This window comes from Leptidea sinapis, chromosome 21, assembly GCF_905404315.1.
Source record: "Leptidea sinapis chromosome 21, ilLepSina1.1, whole genome shotgun sequence".
Taxonomy (NCBI): Eukaryota; Metazoa; Arthropoda; class Insecta; order Lepidoptera; family Pieridae; genus Leptidea; species Leptidea sinapis.
The window spans coordinates 1,025,134-1,044,011 of record NC_066285.1 but is presented as its reverse complement, the minus strand read 5'-3'; the positions used below and the strand labels follow the sequence as shown (position 1 = coordinate 1,044,011).

General features: G+C 34.3%; 1 protein-coding gene across 1 annotated transcript in view; it reads left to right on the top strand.

Annotated features, from left to right (window-relative positions):
* LOC126970491 (5-hydroxytryptamine receptor-like) overlaps positions 1-5,809 on the top strand; it is a 46,977-nt gene extending 41,168 nt beyond the window's left edge. Inside the window, exons 3-5 of the mRNA XM_050816428.1 lie at positions 1,232-1,483; positions 3,435-3,678; positions 4,621-5,809. Coding sequence (XP_050672385.1) covers positions 1,261-1,483; positions 3,435-3,678; positions 4,621-5,482 — 1,329 coding nt within the window. The 5' untranslated portion in view covers positions 1,232-1,260 and the 3' untranslated portion in view covers positions 5,483-5,809. The remainder of the gene's footprint in view (positions 1-1,231; positions 1,484-3,434; positions 3,679-4,620) is intronic.
* Positions 5,810-18,878: the final 13,069 nt, after the last annotated feature.

The window sequence follows — 18,878 nt, the reverse complement described above, 5'->3', positions numbered from 1 at the left end:
TATCATCCTTGACATATATAGATAGTCTGGTTTGCCGATATTAGAGCATTATTCATCCGCAAAACAATCTGTCTGTTGATCTATTCCACTTTATTTAAGATTGCAAACGCCAATCCTTTTTTAATTTAAAAGATTTATCCATAGGTAATAGGAATTCTAGCAGTGGAAACGTCTTCTTTGTATAGTTGCATGGCATAGCCTCGGCTTGTTGATATTTCAAAACATAATTATTGGCACGCCTGTATACAATTACAGTACATTGTAATCTCCCGAATCTGTAGTGATTTCAAAAATTCTAAGTTAAACAATAATATAAAGTTCCCCTAGTTCGTTAACGGCCGTTCCCAATATTCAGTCTATCTCTTACTTGAGATAAAAATCGTAATTATCGTTGACTTTTCTGTCCCAATACACTTATCGACGGTAACTTACCTTATCCGTACACGTTGTCTGTCAATGGGACGACGTATAGCTTACCACCGATAGAAGTTAGTATGCAAATTTCAATTCTCGCGTCCCAACATAAAGCGATAAGAATGACATCACATTTTTATCTTCTTCAGATTATTGACAGCTAATTACTGACAGTAGAAGCATAGTAGACATATGTATGTCTACTGTGGTAGAAGGTAGTCATTTGTCTCTATCTATAGATAGTATATAGGGAACGGCCGTTAGATACCACTTTCCACTATCAACGATTATTGAACTAATTTGAAATACACTTTAATGTATTATGTAAATTACAGACACAGAAGATATAAAATTTTCGATTTCAAAATTCAATTACAAATTTAAAAGGCTATTTAAAGACAAACTTGAACAATAAAATAACATCTATTGCTAAAAGATTTACCTTAATTTTCTTGGATCTCAACTTTACTCAATGAATTATTGACATTCTGAAATTAATATTACACCCATTATCGCCTTATATTGGGACGCGTGAATTTAAATTTCCTTGCAAACTTCAATCGCTGGTAAGCTTTACGTCGTCCCATTGACAGACAGCGTGTACGGATTAGGTGAGTTATTGTCCATAAGTTTATTGGGACCGAAAAGTCAACGATAGTTACGATTTTTATTTCAAGTGAGAGATAGACTGAATATTGGGAACGGCCGTAAATGGTATGATTTAATAAAACTCCTCCCTTTCATGAAGATATGTATATGTTACAAGTATACATAACTTGTATGAATTAATTCATTTCAAATTTGAATTTAATTTTAGCCGGCGACGTGGTTTGTCGGCGATAGAGTATGGAAAGCAATGTCAAAGACGATTTCTTGGAGTGGGAGGGGCTCTATCCACGGCTGGCATCAATCAACAACACGAATACTTCAGCCTGGTTCACCTGGAATGTCACGGAGCCCAACTCGACCTGGTGGGATACCACCGAGGCCTTTGAATCATCAGCGGCGTTACTGCGCGCTGCCATCAAGGCGATCTTACTGGGATTACTTATTTTGGCGACTGTAGTTGGTAAATAGAAAACTTATTTTGAATATGATATATTTTATATGCACAAATAAAATTTTATAAACGATGCGGGGCTTCATCTACACTCAACAGGATCTACTTTACAGTTGATTCTCAACAATAATATTTGCATATTAGGCAATTGACTTGAGATGTCGCTCTTACTAATCTAAACAATTTGTTATATTTTAAATGTGATAACCATCACTTCTGGGATTAATACACAAGTAAAACTTGAAAACAAAATTTTATGAACGATGCGGAACTCGAACCTACGACCTCTCGCGTTCCGTGCGAGTGACGTATCGTTAATAAAATCTTGTATGCTTTATTCAACTAAGGATTGTGGCTTAATCTTCAGGATCTACTTACCACCCTTTCACCTCAAAAAAGCATAATATTTTATATGCCTATTTGAGGTGATTCGGATGGGGTACAGGAATGTAAAGTGATTACTACTGATAAGTAGATTGTTTTAAAAATAAGACCGAATGTGGAAGTGATGTCGAAGGTATATCTAAGTATATTTCATTATTAGATCAGTGCTGTTCTGAATATCGTCATCATGCATTATCGGGCTGTCAGATCGGCTATACCACGGTAATGTTATCGTTATACTGTTACAGTATTGCTATTCACCGCTTACCTTGCAATAAATATATAAGGTGCGTGTGGCCGCGTAGTTCATAAATACGCGATAGGTCTGTCCGCCTTGAGATATTTTAACTTCATCTACTTGAGTTTCTAGTTATGTGATTGTAAATATTATATTCTTCTAATAAGACTTCGTTAATATTTGATTATAAACGAGTGTAAAGCACTGTATGACGTCGTGATATTAGATCTTGAGGTTAGCGAAAGACCCTAGAATGAGCTCATGAGTGAAACGAGTGATTGAAGCCACCCAAGTAGAAGTAGTATTAGAAATGGGATCAAAAAGAATCCTTAAGGAATCAGTTTTGATAATATAAATGCCTTTTATGCATATTATGGCTCAAGACTAAGCTGAGTTTCACACCAGAGGTGAAAACTGTACTTGACACACCTTCAGCGAGGCAATCAAATGAAAAGCCTACAAAATATGTATTTTTTGGTCAATAATTTAAATTATGTTATTTATGATTTTTTCGGTAGTAGATTAATAATAATCTCTAAAGCGCTTAATCCCTACTAATATGATAAATGTGAATGTAAGTTTGTTTGTTACGCTTTCACACCTAAACCACTGAAACGATTTTGATGAAATTTAATACAGTGATAGACTAGAGCTTGGAAAAGGACAAAGGCTACTAATAAATGGAGGACTTGAAATAGGGGATGGAAGTTTGTATGGGAATTCGTCATTTTTGCAGATAAAACCACTGTACCAAAACCAAGTTGGTACTTAGGCACTTGATAAGTAGTAATTTATAAACATTTGTTCAGACATTTTAAAAATTTTGACCTACATGGGGATGAAAGAGGATATTAAAGTTCGTAGGGAAATACTATTAAAGAGACTATCCACAATGACAGGAGATATCCACTGTATCATAATGAGCGCCACCAGCAGCGGAAAGAGCAGATTATATGTGTATTATTTGCAAAGTATCCTTAATATAACAATGCTGCCCAAAGTTACTATTCGACGCGGACGAAGACCCGAGTAAAAGCTAGTATTAAATAAACAAGAGATGTCGCTCTTTCAAATCTAAACAATTTTATCGAAACACATAGAAATAGCGACATATCAAGTCAACTTCCTAATATTTAAATATTGGGGTTGAGTAGGATATCAACTATAAAGTAGATCCTGTAGATGAAGCCACAATCTGAGAGTTGAACAAATACATACAAGATTTTATAAACGATACACGAAACGAGACAGGTCGCGGGTTCGAGTCCCGCATCGTTTATAAATGTTGTTTTCAAACTTTTATGTATATTACTTCATGAAAAATATTTTTTGTTTCAGGCAACGTCTTTGTTATAGCAGCAATATTACTAGAAAGACATTTACGTAGCGCTGCAAATCATTTGATCTTATCACTGGCTGTTGCTGATCTTCTAGTGGCATGTCTGGTGATGCCTCTAGGAGCTGTGTATGAGGTTGCCCAACGTTGGACTCTTGGGCCGGAGCTCTGCGATATGTGGACTTCAGGCGATGTATTATGCTGCACAGCATCCATTCTTCACTTGGTTGCCATTGCCCTGGATAGGTAGGTCATAACTTTAAAGCTGTAACCATTAAAATTGTCAATGTATAAATTACGATTCACGAAACCGCTTTACCCGTGGGAGATATAACGGTGAATTAATGTTAAAGCGATGAAATCAAATTGCTCTCGATTTAACCTGACAAAGATAATTACTTATCAGAACGCTTTTAGACTGATTTTATTTTAAATTTTATAATGTAATCCTCAATATAAAATAATAATACTATTAACACGATTATTTTAGTAATAAATTTAGGTTTATACACTTAATATATATTGTTTTCTCGTAGATTTTGAAATTAAATAAAGTAGTTTAATTATTATCATTTGTGCACACGTCACATTTTTCATAATTTTAGTAATTAGTTTAACATTAAGCTTTTATTGGGAAGTGTTTAAGGTTATGATAGCAAATTTTTAATATCTAGCTCTTTGTTCTTCATATTTTTATAATGATTGTAACTGTTTTTTTGATTGTAACATTCTCCAATCAATAAACAGATCTGTATTACAATTTTAAATTATTTGTGAACGAACAAAGTAAATTGTATATTCAAACGAGATAAATGCCGAAACTGGTTTAAATGCTCAATAAAAGCGTAAATTCCGGTCATGGTTTTGCTGCTTAGAGTTTGTCAGCCATGTTTCAAACATTATTTATTCTACTGATCATTTTACATTCGTACGAATGAATAATAAAAATAGGTATAAATAGAATAGAGTTAAATAGACTTGAAAATAATTTAACAAATTAATTTCAATCATGACAAGTTCCTAATGATAATACGATATACGATACGCCGACCTCATCTACAATTATTATCTATTAATATCAGTTCTTCTATAATTTACTTCCCGCGCGTTACTCATAACCGTTGGTAAATCAAATTCTGGTCTTAGTTTGAATTGTTTGACGTTACGATATAAGCCTTTGTTTTTTAGGTATTGGGCTGTAACAAACATCGACTACATCCACGCACGAACGGCTAAACGAATCAGCTACATGATTGCGTGTGTATGGATTGCTAGCTTTCTCGTATGCATCGCACCGTTACTCGGCTGGAAAGATCCTGATTGGACCAGACGGGTTTCAGAAGATTTACGCTGCGTTGTGAGTCAAGATGTTGGATATCAAATATTTGCCACAATGTCTTCTTTCTATGTCCCAGTATTGGTAATATTAATTTTGTACTGGCGTATATACCAAACGGCAAGGAAGAGAATTCGGAGACGACCTGGGACGACTAGTAGAGGTATGGGTCCACCCCCTGTGCCCGCTGGAGGTGCGCTTGTCGCAGCCGGTGGTAGCGGAGGGATCGCGGCTGCTGTCGTAGCTGTGATTGGTCGGCCGTTACCAACGATATCAGAAACCACCACAACTGGTATGACAACTGTTTCATCGAACAATACCAGTCCAGAGAAACAATCTTGTGCCAACGGTCTCGAAGCTGATCCACCAACAACTGGCTACGGCGCTGTTGCTGCCGCATACTATCCAACTTTAGTGAGGCGTAAGCCAAAAGAAGCCGCGGACTCTAAAAGAGAAAGAAAAGCGGCGAAGACATTAGCAATAATAACCGGCGCGTTCGTGGCGTGCTGGCTTCCATTTTTCGTGTTAGCGATCTTAGTACCGACGTGTGACTGTGAGGTGAGTCCGGTGTTGACGTCACTGTCCTTGTGGCTTGGGTACTTCAATTCTACTTTAAATCCTGTAATATACACGGTGTTTAGTCCAGAATTTAGGCACGCGTTCCAAAGGCTGCTGTGCGGCAGAAGAGGAAGAAGACGCCGTGCCCCACCGTAGAGAATTATGTAGTTGATGGTGCTGGAGTCACAATAATACACTCATTTTTATCAATAAAATTATGTTCATTGTTAAATCAAATCAAATCAAAATCTGATTCAATCCGGTCAAGGAGATGACACTTATGAATGTCAAAAGGTTTTCTTTTTGCCATTTACCTTCACTTTCGAAAGGTTTGATCTTTAATGAGAAGAAGTAGCAAGAAACGCATTGGTACATTTTTTTAAATCAATATTTAAGGCTTAATTGTTTTATAAATTATTTGTATTATATTATATGTAAACTGATGCAGTAAACATTCTCAAACGTTAAAATATACTCAATGTATTACACGAGTAAGTAAAAAAATTAAAAAAATACACAACATTTACACACACTGCTAATAAATGAAGGTATTATGCGAATATTTTAATAACGTATAGATATATAACTATAAATATATTAAATATCTTTAATTTTACAACATGAAGATAACAAAATTTAATAACAGGGTTGATAACATTCAGGCACCATAAAGCATATTACATTAATATTGTGTAGAATAAGGCATCCATTTGCCTTTTAACTTGTCAAGTTTCAAATTTTAATTTCCGAACGCAATAATGTGGTCAAATATAATATATCGAGTTTCGAATTTATCCTTTACGCTAAAACTCAAACATTACGGTCTGTATATTTATGCCAAGTCATAGAAAGATTATTTAATCCTTTGGGATAAATATTGACTTATGAAATGTTTTCCGATGCAGGTAATTGACTAAATTGCGGAAAAATGTAGTCGCTTGGAACTGGCTGTGGGGAGCACGGATGTTGATGGATGACTTTTCAGTCTTGCTTTGTCATCAAAACAAAAATATGTAAATTAGAGTGACAAATACTCATAATAATGAACATTATAATTATGATATTACAATGCAAGGCCTTAATAAAAGTATAAATTTTAGTGCTAAAGTGTAAAAAAAATCCCTATTTCAAATATTTGAGGATATTTATTTGAATATTAAATTACCTACTGGCAATTTTATATCTAAGGTTTTTATTGTATATCTAAGATCTGCGAAGGTAAACCAGGGTAGGTTTAAGCCATTTAGGTTTTCTTTTTCGCAGTCTGTTTAAAAATGACCTAAACACTGTCTTAACTGCCTCTCCGGAATTGGTAAAAGTGAAACCCCTTATCAAATCTTTCATTTTGGGGAAAATACAGAAATATCAGGGTGCTAGGTTGGGGCTGTGTGCAGGATGGGTGACGAGTTGTACTTTTTCGAAAGCTAAAAGTGACTTAGTTTTGTTAGCCGTGTGTGAAGAAGCGTTGTCATGAAGTAGGAAAACGTGGCTTTTTGGTCATCTTTCGCGAACTATTTTAATACCCTGGGTAAACAAATGGTAGAGTACCACTCTGCATTCACACTCTTTTGATCTTTAAGTGGTAATGTGCAGATGGGACCAGTAGCTGAGAAAAAAATGCGATCATTTTTTTACCAACGTTTCTCGCCTGCCTCACTTTTGTTGGCCTGTTCTCATTTCCAAACACATATTCGCAAGATTACTGTTTTTTTTGGGTTCAGACAATAAATCCAAATTCAAAATACATATTTTTTTATTTCTGTTAACAGATAATCGTTTGTCGGGTCATCTAGTTCTTAATAATTTGACATTGTAACAATCCAGTATTTAAATTCAGTTCGCTATTTATTGCTTATATTTCTGTAACCCCAAGCGATAAGTAACTGTTATTGGTAGTAGGAATTGTGACTATATATATTCAGCGCTTGCTCTCGAAAAGTTGTGCTTTTGGACAAGTTTCCTTGTTAAAATATTTGTGAATTGTTAGAAAGGGTAACGCTTACCCATTCAATAGCTTACGTAATTTTTCCGAGAGTGCAAAGGACTCATTTTTATGTGTATTTAATATAATTATCAAGGGCATACATTAAAAATAGATTGAGACGACATGGGAGTACTACAGCCGCGTATAATACCTTACACCTCAATACCAGATAAGACATTGCAAGTTACCTACTTGTATTATATATAGTATATTTCATTACGAGTGCGGAAAGCCTGTCAATGCAAAGAGTTCCGACAAATGTCTACCCGAGCCGAGGCACAGCCGAAGGTGAGGGTTGACAGTTGGAACAAATTGCAATGACGGTTCCGCACGTGTACTGAACAACTATTTTTAATACAGTTGCGAAGAAATGTAGCAATTTAATAGAATAATAAAAACACAATAAACTCAACTAACTATTCATGGAAAATGGCGTCAACCGTAAGAGAATATAAGCTGAGATTTTTTTGTTTTCTTCACCTATTCTAGGTAGGCAAAGGGAATGCCCATACAGCCAAGTGTTCAGTAGATTTTTTTTATTGAAATGAAAATGAAATTTAATGAGATGAAATGAAATGAAATGAAATGAAACGTAATCTAACTCATTGAATCAAATAATTAAATCTGATATTGAAACTTATTTTTAGAAATATTTGCATGAATCATAAGAACTTCTGTGATTTTTTTTTTTAAAAACTTCGTGGTTGATTTTTTTTTTAATAGACATTATTTTGACAGTTGGGACAGAGAACGCACGAGTTGGGAAAAGGTAAAGAAAAAGCTCGAGTGTATAATAGCCCACATCCCGAACGCTATACGTCCCTGCAATACGCAACTTTTTGAGCAACTGTATTAAAATAGTTATTTATGCAACTGTTGTGTAATAAGGGGTATTAAAAAAAATAAAGTACACACGAATGTGGGTTTATCATATGAGTGTTTTAATACCTAATTATCAACAGTTACATTCAAGACTTTATCTACACCCATAATATGAATCCTCCATTAAAAGATTCTGAAAGAGTTAGCTTACTGCTAACATTAAAATAGCCAGTATTAAAAAGAACAGTAGTTATTCATCAATAGAATGGAAAAGTGACTTCTTTAAATGCTTAGGTTTAGATTAAGGATTGGTCTCCGCTGCGCTCCAACTAAATACAGCAGGCGTAGTTGCAAAGTGCGATGCGAAAACTAATACTACGTAAAAGTGGGCGTACTCAAGCCAGTCTCGAACAATGTGTGACGTTGACGTGCCACATGTACTGTTAAAATTTGCTAGTAATTGAAACTAAAATGCCGAAGTACTAGCGCTACGTGGTGTAGCGAAAGTCGTGTCTAGTATACTAGAAATGACATCAACAAGAATTTTAGAGGAATAAATTTTGAGAAAATAATGCCTTTTATGCCTTTATGCCTTTTGATATGCCAACACGTCCCGCGTGCCCGCAGAAGCCACCCTGCACAAGCTCAGCTGTTTTGGCGCGGCCACTTGAGACTTGGCTATAGCCACTTGTGTTTACAATAGTCGAGGCATCATTATGTGGCCTATGTTACGGGTTGCTAGAGAAACAAGCTTGGTTAATGTAAACAAAAAACGTGTTTTATGGTAGATCCGTGCTGTGATATCACCCCTCTTTCAGAGTTGTACGTAAAATTGAGACTATTTTGCTAAACGCGTCAGGATAAAATTATTGCAATTGAATTATTCGTATTATTTTTACTATAGCGATCACATTATAATATGATCTTATGATTTCTTTCAATGATGATGTTCCCGTTGTATGCTAAACAAAAATTGCCGCCGCTAGCTGAAGCCATATAAATACTAATATAATTTGTCTTCAAAAGCGTTGCACTTTGTTTTATGGCTCTTAGAATCAAGAGCAATTAATAATACATCGGGTAACAAAATCTCTCTGGTGTTTTTGAGGATACGCTGAGCTCATAAGATGCTTTTCTCTCTCGATCGCATTGCTTAATATTTTAATATGCAGATGAAAATTCTATTGTTATTCGGCAGATTTCTCGTGACAGGGATCGTCATGCTCGCTTAAATGCCACTACTTATGGCGGCGACGTGGGGCGGGTCATTCCCTTCCCTAAAATATGGTCGAGGGAGGCAATGGCGCTAATTGTGGTGGCTGGATTATTTTCTTACCGGGAGGTCTGCTTTATGATTTTTTTTTATTTCCTCTATTTAATTATCTTAAAATTAAAGTTATTATAAATTTTATTTAATAAAATGCTCGCATAATGCCTTAATTCATTTACGGTATGTGTGGATTGATGCATCTATAATACTGTAATTAATAATTATTGTGTTTATAATTATTAATTTACTTTTTTTTTACTTACTCGTGTAAGCTTTTTAGTTTTTGACGTTTGAATATTTTGTTGCGTCACTTTGCATATATTGTAATTGAAATGATTTCTAATTGTAACACCTAATCTGTTTTGAAAAGAGCAACCTTAGAGTTTCTTGCTCATTCTTCTCTAAGGAAATCTGTTTCGCGAAAGAGCTGTATGAAAAAAATTACATATTTCAAGTGTAAAATGATTTACCTAAGAAATAAAAATATTTTTGATTGATTGATTGTTACCTTTGACCTAGTATATTGTCTATAGTTTCAACAGAAACCATTGTAATATTTAAATCGTTTCGTTAGGGTTTATTGTGACTACAGCACGCATAATGTTTAGGACCCACCCCAACCCGACTGACCTCTTCTAGTTACATTATTTTATCTTGTTACATTTTCAGAGATATATTTACACCCTCTTTATTTTTTGTACGTGATTGTGATTTAGTACTTAATTAGAAAAACCGTAGTCATTAGATATAAGCTTATATTGTCTTTTAAGTTAACTGTGAAACATTATGTTATATTACGATGTACAATAGTACCGACTGTGATGCATTAGATATTTTTAATTGAGTTATTATTGTTATGGTGAAATAGAGATTGTATAAAATTATTTAAATTTCTAAATCCAAACCCAGAGAAGTTACTATTAGTGGTTATTTGAATATAAAATATTAACAAATTATTGTGTGTTGTTTTTTTCTATCATTATTCATAATTAGTTGAACTGCCAAAAATCTGCCTATTGAACAAAAAAATTCCATATCCTAAATTGTATATAGATAGTCTTTGTACCAGTACATAGATATAAAAAAAATGTCTTGAAGAAAACCTGATTTCTATCACAATTTGAAGGATCAATGCTAACGTACCTATTTTTTAATCACACAAATAACATAAAAAACTACGTTTAAAAACACTGAATCAAAAAAAAATTAACAAAAAAACAACCGACTTCAAAAACACTATTCCAAAACAATAGATATAATATTCACTAAAAAGTATAAAAATAATCGCGTATTTTTATACAATCTAATTAATTAATCTAATTCTAGTTACAATTATTGTTATTTTTGGAATCGGTGTCCTTCCGCCGCGACCCGCTCCCGCCTCTCGCTCCTCACGACTCAAGCACATTTCACCTATAACTATGTATGTAGTTACAAACCTATCTTGGATGACACCGATTCCAAAAATGACAGATTATTATTAGATATTGAGTTATTCGTAAATTTATCATCCACTTTGCTATACGTATGTATAGCAAATTTAAGTCTTTTATGGTTTTCTCACGGATGCCAGTGTCAGATCTGGACCAAATTACAATGGGACCACACGGGAAGCACCAGCTTTCAATTAAAAATAAGAATTATCAAAATCGGTTCACCCAGTCGAAAGTTTTGAGGTAACAAACATAAAAAAAAACATACCGACGAATTGAGAACCTCCTCCTTTTTTGAAGTCGGTTAAAAACTAAAAAGTATAGAATAGCTTCATAAAGACTTAATATTATATTATTATTATTCAATCATTATTATTACACCTCTTATTCAAACGTTAATACCTTCTTTTAATAAAAACTATTATTTGGATGTACTACTATGCATGTATGTCTTAAGATTGTGTGACCAAATGACAACTATATCGCATGAAACCAAAAAAGAATCACGTAAATTGGTTTAAAAATCTTTACCAGTGGGAGGCTCCAACGGCGCCTATTTCTGCCGTCAAGCAGTAATGTGTAAGCATTACTGCTTCGGTCTGAAGGGCACCGTAGCTAGTGAAATTACTGGGCAAAAGAGAATTGATATTGTCTCAAGGTGACGAGCGCAGTTGTAGTGCCGTTCAGTTTTTGGGTTTTTCAAGAATCCTGAGCGGCACTCCATTGTCATAGGCAGGTCGTATCAATTACCATCAGCTGAACGTCCTGCTCGTCTCGTCCCTTATTTTCATACAAAAAAAAATATAACACACAAATTGATTTTAAGAAAACCTCATCAAAATCAAACCACGGAAACGTTGGCCGTTCAATTTTCTCTTGTCACTTTACGCGCTTTTCAATTAAGGCTCCCAGTTAAGAGGACACTTCTTTAAATTCTCAAGAGCCGTGTCGCATCAATCGTAAACCTGAGATTGCAATCTAACGACGAAACCTTCATATTTAACGAGCTATTAGGGTCTTCATTTGTTCTTTATATGACTTTCGGTAAGGTTTTATGGTTACAATGAAGATAGGTTCGCCCCTAATAATTTATTCTTATGTTCACGAAATGAAACATTATTACATTGGTTTTAACTACTCAATTTTGGCCACTATTTGATAATGTTGACTACATTTAAGTAGACCTTTACGAGATCTAACTTTCTCGATTCCCAGTTCAACCAGGCAATAATTTTAAATGTATGAATGCAGTTTACTTTATTTTTTAAATTAAAATTAAGTCATCCTTTAGTAAAATGTTATATCTACAATATTAAAGATACTTGCCCTCCATGTGGCTGTGGGACGCCCAGCTGTATCCATAATATAAAAAAATGCTAAAATATTTAAAAATATGAAAAGTAGTTACACGATAGTCAATGGTACACTAATATAATCTTATATGTATATAAATTACGTGATACGTTGTTTGTCCGCGATGGACTCCTAAACCAATAAACGGATTTTAATGGGGATTACTTCATGGAGTGCAGTTTAGTCCAACTTGAGAGATAGGATAGTTTTTATTTCGATTTGAGACCCATAATTATTTTTATTTTCAATGTTTGTTTTGTATGGAAATGTTTTCTACTAGCTTATGCCCGACTTCGTCCGCATAGATAAATGGTTTCTTCTGGAATTTCATTCCTGTTCCCAACATTTTATATAAATCTTATTTCGAGGAAGATTGCTATTGCAAACTTAACCTGCTATTGGTATATTTATAGCTCATCGACGTGAATTTCAGTTTTTCACAAATCCTGCGGGAATCATGTATTTTTCCGGGATTAAATGTAGCCTATCGCTGTACCAAATTTCTCAAAATCGGTTCAGTAGCTCCGGCGTAAAAGCGTAAAAACAAACTAACATTCACATTTATAATATTAGTAGAGATGAGAGAATTTAGTGACGCACGGTTTGACAGTTCCGCTGTGAAACAATTTCATTATAACAACAAGGAGCATATATGTTACGAAATAATTCTTGATGTTATGAAAAATGTATATATAAATTTTAAACCTAAAAAATTAAGCATCCCACAGACTACGGTTTGTTGAGCTAGGCAAGGCACAAAGGTGTACAAACAATAAGTGTGGTTCAAAAGGAGTTTTATGTTTGACCTTTATACCTCCTTGTTCCTTTGTTCAGGAAATACTCCTTTAGTAGAAAATGTTCTCGACGTTTATCGTTGGTAATGTTATTGTTAAAGGATGATTAAATTTTAATAATAAAAATGCCTTCAAAGATTTCAAGTAAGTCACTGATTTTAAATGCCTAAAATTACCAGTATCGTTTGCACAGAATGCCGGCTAGATTATGGATACTACAGCGGCGCCTATTTCTGTCGTGAAGCAGTAATGTGTAAGCATTACTGTGTTTTGGACTGAAGGGCGCCGTAGCTAGTGAAATTACTGGGCAAATGAGACTTAACCTCTTATGTCTCAAGTGTCGCTCAGAACTTTTGGGTTTCTCAAGAATCCTGAGCGGCAATACATTGCAATGGGCAGAGCGTATCAATTACCATTAGCTGAACGTCCTGGTCGTCTCGTCCCTTCATGTCATAAAAAATATAGATAGTCAATTTAAATGATTGACAGTGGGAAGACCCTCTTATAAATGCGCTGGTACAATAATTCCATATTCCAATAGCTTTGTTTAGCGCCATTTATATGAAATTGGAGGGCAAATAAGGATGTGGGTAGGAGACTGATCTTCACGTCCACGTCCAAGCAACACCAGAAGAATAACAGGTTCATTAAGGTGTTAACCAAAGATTTACTAACAGAATTAGGTATATAATATCATATAAATAAACCATTACGATCATTTGGGATGATTCTAAGGCGTCCTTTGTCCAGAAGTGGATGTCTTCCGGCTTATATAATACTCATAGTGAAACAAATACGCTCACAATCACCCTCGAAAATTGTCTGAAGCAAAACTTTGCCTTCGCGTCTATTAGGCAGAGTTTTCGTTCAGATTTGCTTCGACCGCGCTTTGAATACAATGCCACGCAATTACAAAGCGTTCAGAAAAAAAAAATATCCACATAAGAACATCACTTAAAAAGGATGGCGTGTCATATTTCAGGTAAGTGTCCCTTTGAATTAACAAAATTGTGTAGCTTACTTGACGTTAGTAATCATTTTACACATTTGTCACAATAGAGTTTGAACATTATTGCCACAATACAAGGTGTTAGTTTGAATGAATATTTTAATGAAATCTGTATAAGTTCATGCATTATGTAAACAACGCAGATCGGACATTATTTGAAGACCTTTTAATGGGCTAAAAGACTAGTTGTTCATATTACGTCAATGCTCGAAGATAATAAAATTTATAAATACTCTTACCTATAATCCGATTTAAATAAATATTTTACTTTGTTTAAAAGGCGTACTTCAGTTGCTTAAAATATTTTCGGGCAATAAGCAGCAATGTAAAACATTTATTCGGTTTAGGTTACGTAGGTTGAATTCAGAAGCTGATTGGGACAGTTACAGTTGACACAAGACTAAGGAGAAAAGTGTGCTTACATTGTCTATAAGCACGCTTTTGCCGTTCCGCTATCATTCCGTTATCATTGTGTGTCTTCTACCGCATTTATCACGGGGACTGTTCCGAACAGCTGTTTCACCTGATTCCTACCACCGAATTCCACCTTCGCACACACGCCACAAATTTTGATATCATCTCCACCATCTGGATGTGTGACGGTCCTCCACGGTGCGGTTTTCAAAGAGCTTTCCTCTAAAAAGCTGTGTAAAGATCTTCCTAGTGCGGTGTTTCCGGGACGATACGACCTTCAAAAAAGTGCGTGCACCTTCCTTAAAGGCCGACAGTACCCATGTGATTCCTCTGGTGTTGCAAGATAATGTGGGTGGCGGTGATCACTTAACACCAGGTGACCTGTACGTTCGTTTGTCCTCCTTTTCCATAAAAAAATACTGCGAATGGTATGTATAGAACGTCATTGACTCTCCAGTTCTCTTTATCTAGAACAGCTTTTATGGAAACGATTTCTTACTATTCTGTGGATCGATTCCTTGTGATACTGATGATGGTTCTCTTTAAATCGATAGGATAGAACAAAATACTTAATAACGTTAACTGTCTGTCTGGCGAAAATTACTTTTGCTAACTGACACAAAACCTAGAGATTAATTTCAGATTTGAGGTGAAAACTTTGTTAAGTGCTTACAAATATTAATTTTGTAGAGAGCATCTAAGCCGAAACAATAGCGTGATGTCAACACAAACAGAAAATTAATTTAACTTCGATCATGAATTTCTTATTACATGTATTTTCGTTTAATAGCTCCGCACGTTGAAAATATAAAAATATTAAATCTTAATCTATTAAAACATTTATGAAAACGACATTTGAAGGTTACTTTTGGACATCTGTAGGTTGATATAATGATATTTACTTGAAACATGAATTTAAATCTCCTTAGATAATTTATACGTCTTGATCAGTGGTTCCTAACCAGTGGTCTAGGGACTACCAGTCGTCCGCAGGAGTCAGAATATGATCCGCGGACCACGAACCAATTTCAATACGTGCACATTGTTTTTTTTATGGAATAGAGGAATTATTTATTGTAAAGACAAATACAAATTGTGAAGAATTATTGGTATCACGAGAACTGGAAACACCTTTAAAAGGTACAAACTTCATGAACACGATATCAAAGCAAGGAATCAAAAATTGAAGCGATTCATGGCGAAGAAAAGGTTGAGAACCACTGGTCTTGATAGAGTCTCTTGCTGTTAGACAACCGATAAAAACTGGTCAGGTCACATTAGTTTAGTGTGCGTGAGTTAAGTTACACATTATAAAAAGTATCAGGATTATTCATTAGTTTCTCAGCTTTATATATTGATGTGCTTTTTATAATGTGTAAGAGTAGTAGACAAAAAATATGCAGTTTAGAGTGTGGAAATCGTATGACCTTGACAACGGTCGGTTATAAAGCACAACCTCGCCGCTTCGCGTTCGAGGCGTGCAAATGGATACTTGTTGCCTGATTTAATAAATGAATTATTATTAAGCTCTGTTCCCCGAGAGGGAGTGCACGTTCGATCCCCACACCGTAAAAAGGTTTTTTATTACATCATATTTTTATTTTTTGAATATGTAAATTATTATAATATATAATCTTGTTTTTTTTTCTATGCTGAGTAATAATATGTTATTTTGTGAAAAAAAGTTTCACTCGCATCTTGGTTTCATAAAATCACACAATTGCTTTTCTTATACTTTAGGGTGGAACTTTATATCATTACTTACTTACTACTTACTTTCGACATAATTAAATTGGGCAATAGTTTGCCACCTTTTTACTTCTTATTCTATGACTACATCCTCTCTATTCATCATAACCTCAACGTTAGATTTTCTTTCAATTCAGCACACAGTCCGCGTCACGTTTGAATTCAATTGTGTCATGTAACTTATACCAAGAAATGCTTTCATCGGAAAACTCCCTTGTTGTTCTTTCTCGTACGTGTCTCAACTAAGGTTGTGTTTACCTGTGTATTATATTACTTGGGATTTATGACATCACGGTGCTTGGTTTTCTTACAGATACATATTATAATTGGGGTGATAATATGTCTTTTTATATTCAATACCAATTTTCAACTAATTATTATTATTTTTAACCGACTTCAAATAGGAGGAGGTTCTCAATTCGATCGGTATTTTTTTTATGTATGTACACAGATCACGCTGAAATTAAAGATCCGATTTACCTGCTTCTTCTTTAGTTCGATGCAGAATAGATGTCATTTGGTCCCAAAATTTTACATAGTTTGACCCAGTACTTTTCATTTTATGAAAATTTTTGTTTACGCGGATGATAAATTGTAGTTTGTGTACGGTTTTTAAGGAGTTCTCATTCAGGTTGATTATATTATACTATTATTATTAACTGACACAAAAAAGTAAAAAAAAACTACGTTTAGAAAAACCGACTTCATAAACTAAAAATGTATAAAATAACTTAATAAAAATTTAATTTATCACACATCTTATACCTTTACCTTTCATATAAATAAAATATTATTACTTGTATGTGCTACATATTGATAGGTTTGAAGTCGGTGCCATTTTTATTTCAATCTTTAGAAGATTTTATTATAGTTTGATATAGATGCCTTCAAAAAAGCGCGTACAACCATTTAAAATCCCGACAACGCTCCTGTATTTTCTTTGGTGTTTCAAAAGTGTGAGGGCCGCGGTAATTACCGTCAGTTGATTCGGTTAAAAATTAAAATTGCAGTTGTAAGGAATTACTTTTAGCCTAAAAAGGTGCGATGGAGATATTAAAAGAGAACCAAGGGATTTGGTACAAAATATCAAACAGCGTGAAACAATTTGTTACTTTTAAGTGAACCCCCTCGCTTCTGAAATTAATGGAATGGATGTTTCTGGAATAATTTGTAAAACGAAAAATGATATAAATTTTGATTTAAAAGAGTGGCAATGAGTTTCATGCCATTTTTTATCATTAAAGCTCAATCTTTCCCCAAGTGTTAGTAAATGGTAAAATGAAATAAGAAAATTAATATCGATAAGTGTCATGTCGATCTAGAGATGAATGAAATGACACTTATCGGAAGCATCTATGCTTAGATAATTTAGGGTACTAAGTACAAAGTAAAATATGTTAACTTCAAATAAAATAAACCCACTCTATACCGAGGTGCCTAAAGAATAACGTTTTAAATTCAAAAATAATTATACGTTATATCAGAATAATTGGACGTGTTGTATTTATACTTTTTGTCTATCAAAATGGAAAACTGCACACCAAATCTTGTTTCCCTGAAATAGTAATATTAATACCCAAATAGACAATTCTAAGTAGCATTAGTGTAATTAAATTATCTGACCTGAATCCAAAATATGTTGTTGTTGATCCTAAATTCATTAAAAAACATAAATTGGTTAGGTTAGGTTTTGTTATAACAGTTAAAACAACGCACGAGCCGAGCGTAGCGTGCCGCAGCAGCGGCCCGCGAGAGCCAGAAACGAATTGTTTCCCTTTATTTCCCATCCATAAAAATGTTCCAACCCTTTAAAATGTCATAATTTGAGGTTAAGTTATAATGCTTTTTTCTCTGGAACGATGCATTCTAATCGTGGTAATCTCTATCAATATTTTTTAACTCATAATTCGTGCTACGAGATACTAAGAATACTTAGTATCTCGTAGCACGAATTAAAATTTAACTGAAAGACTGTTGGTCAATAGACCAACAGTTTTTCAGTTAAATTTTTCTACTAAAACAACTAAATAATTATAATTACTACTAGCCGTTCCCACTACACGCGTCCGATGTTTGGAATTCAAAAAATAATAGCCAAGCAAATAATAAAGTAGCAATAAACCATATAGGATAAATTTCGCATGGAGTGGTCGTAGTTTCATGTCGATACGATCAGTGGTTTAGGCGTGAAAGAGCCTCAATGTCTAAACGACAACGCTCCAGCAAGAACCAACGCTTGTAAGGACGATGCTCTACTAATTTTTTTCGCAATAGTGCACATATCTTTGAACACAGCTACCACATTATATTCACTCATTTCACAAGATCCGTGTCGAAAACAAACAGCATAGTTTTACCGATAATATGTTAACAAAGACCAGCTTATATATTTACTTTTGTTTGAGTCTTTCATAGTAAACCCAAGGTCAGCCTTTTAAAAGTGAAAATCGTCCATTATTGTTCCGTACAATAAAAACAAAAAGGGCATTGATCTCTTTTAAGTAAACTTAACTAAAAGATGTCAAAAAATGGAAAAGAAAATACACAAAAGTTCTAAACGAAGCATTTTATTATTCAGCTTCAATGTCATCAAAAATTCTATTATGAGAGATGATATTCAATTCTTCCATATCGTTATTGACATTATATGAAGAATGATCGATCTTTGCCAACATTATGCCGAGGGAATTTCGGAATGAAACTCCCTCCGTGATGAAAATGTTC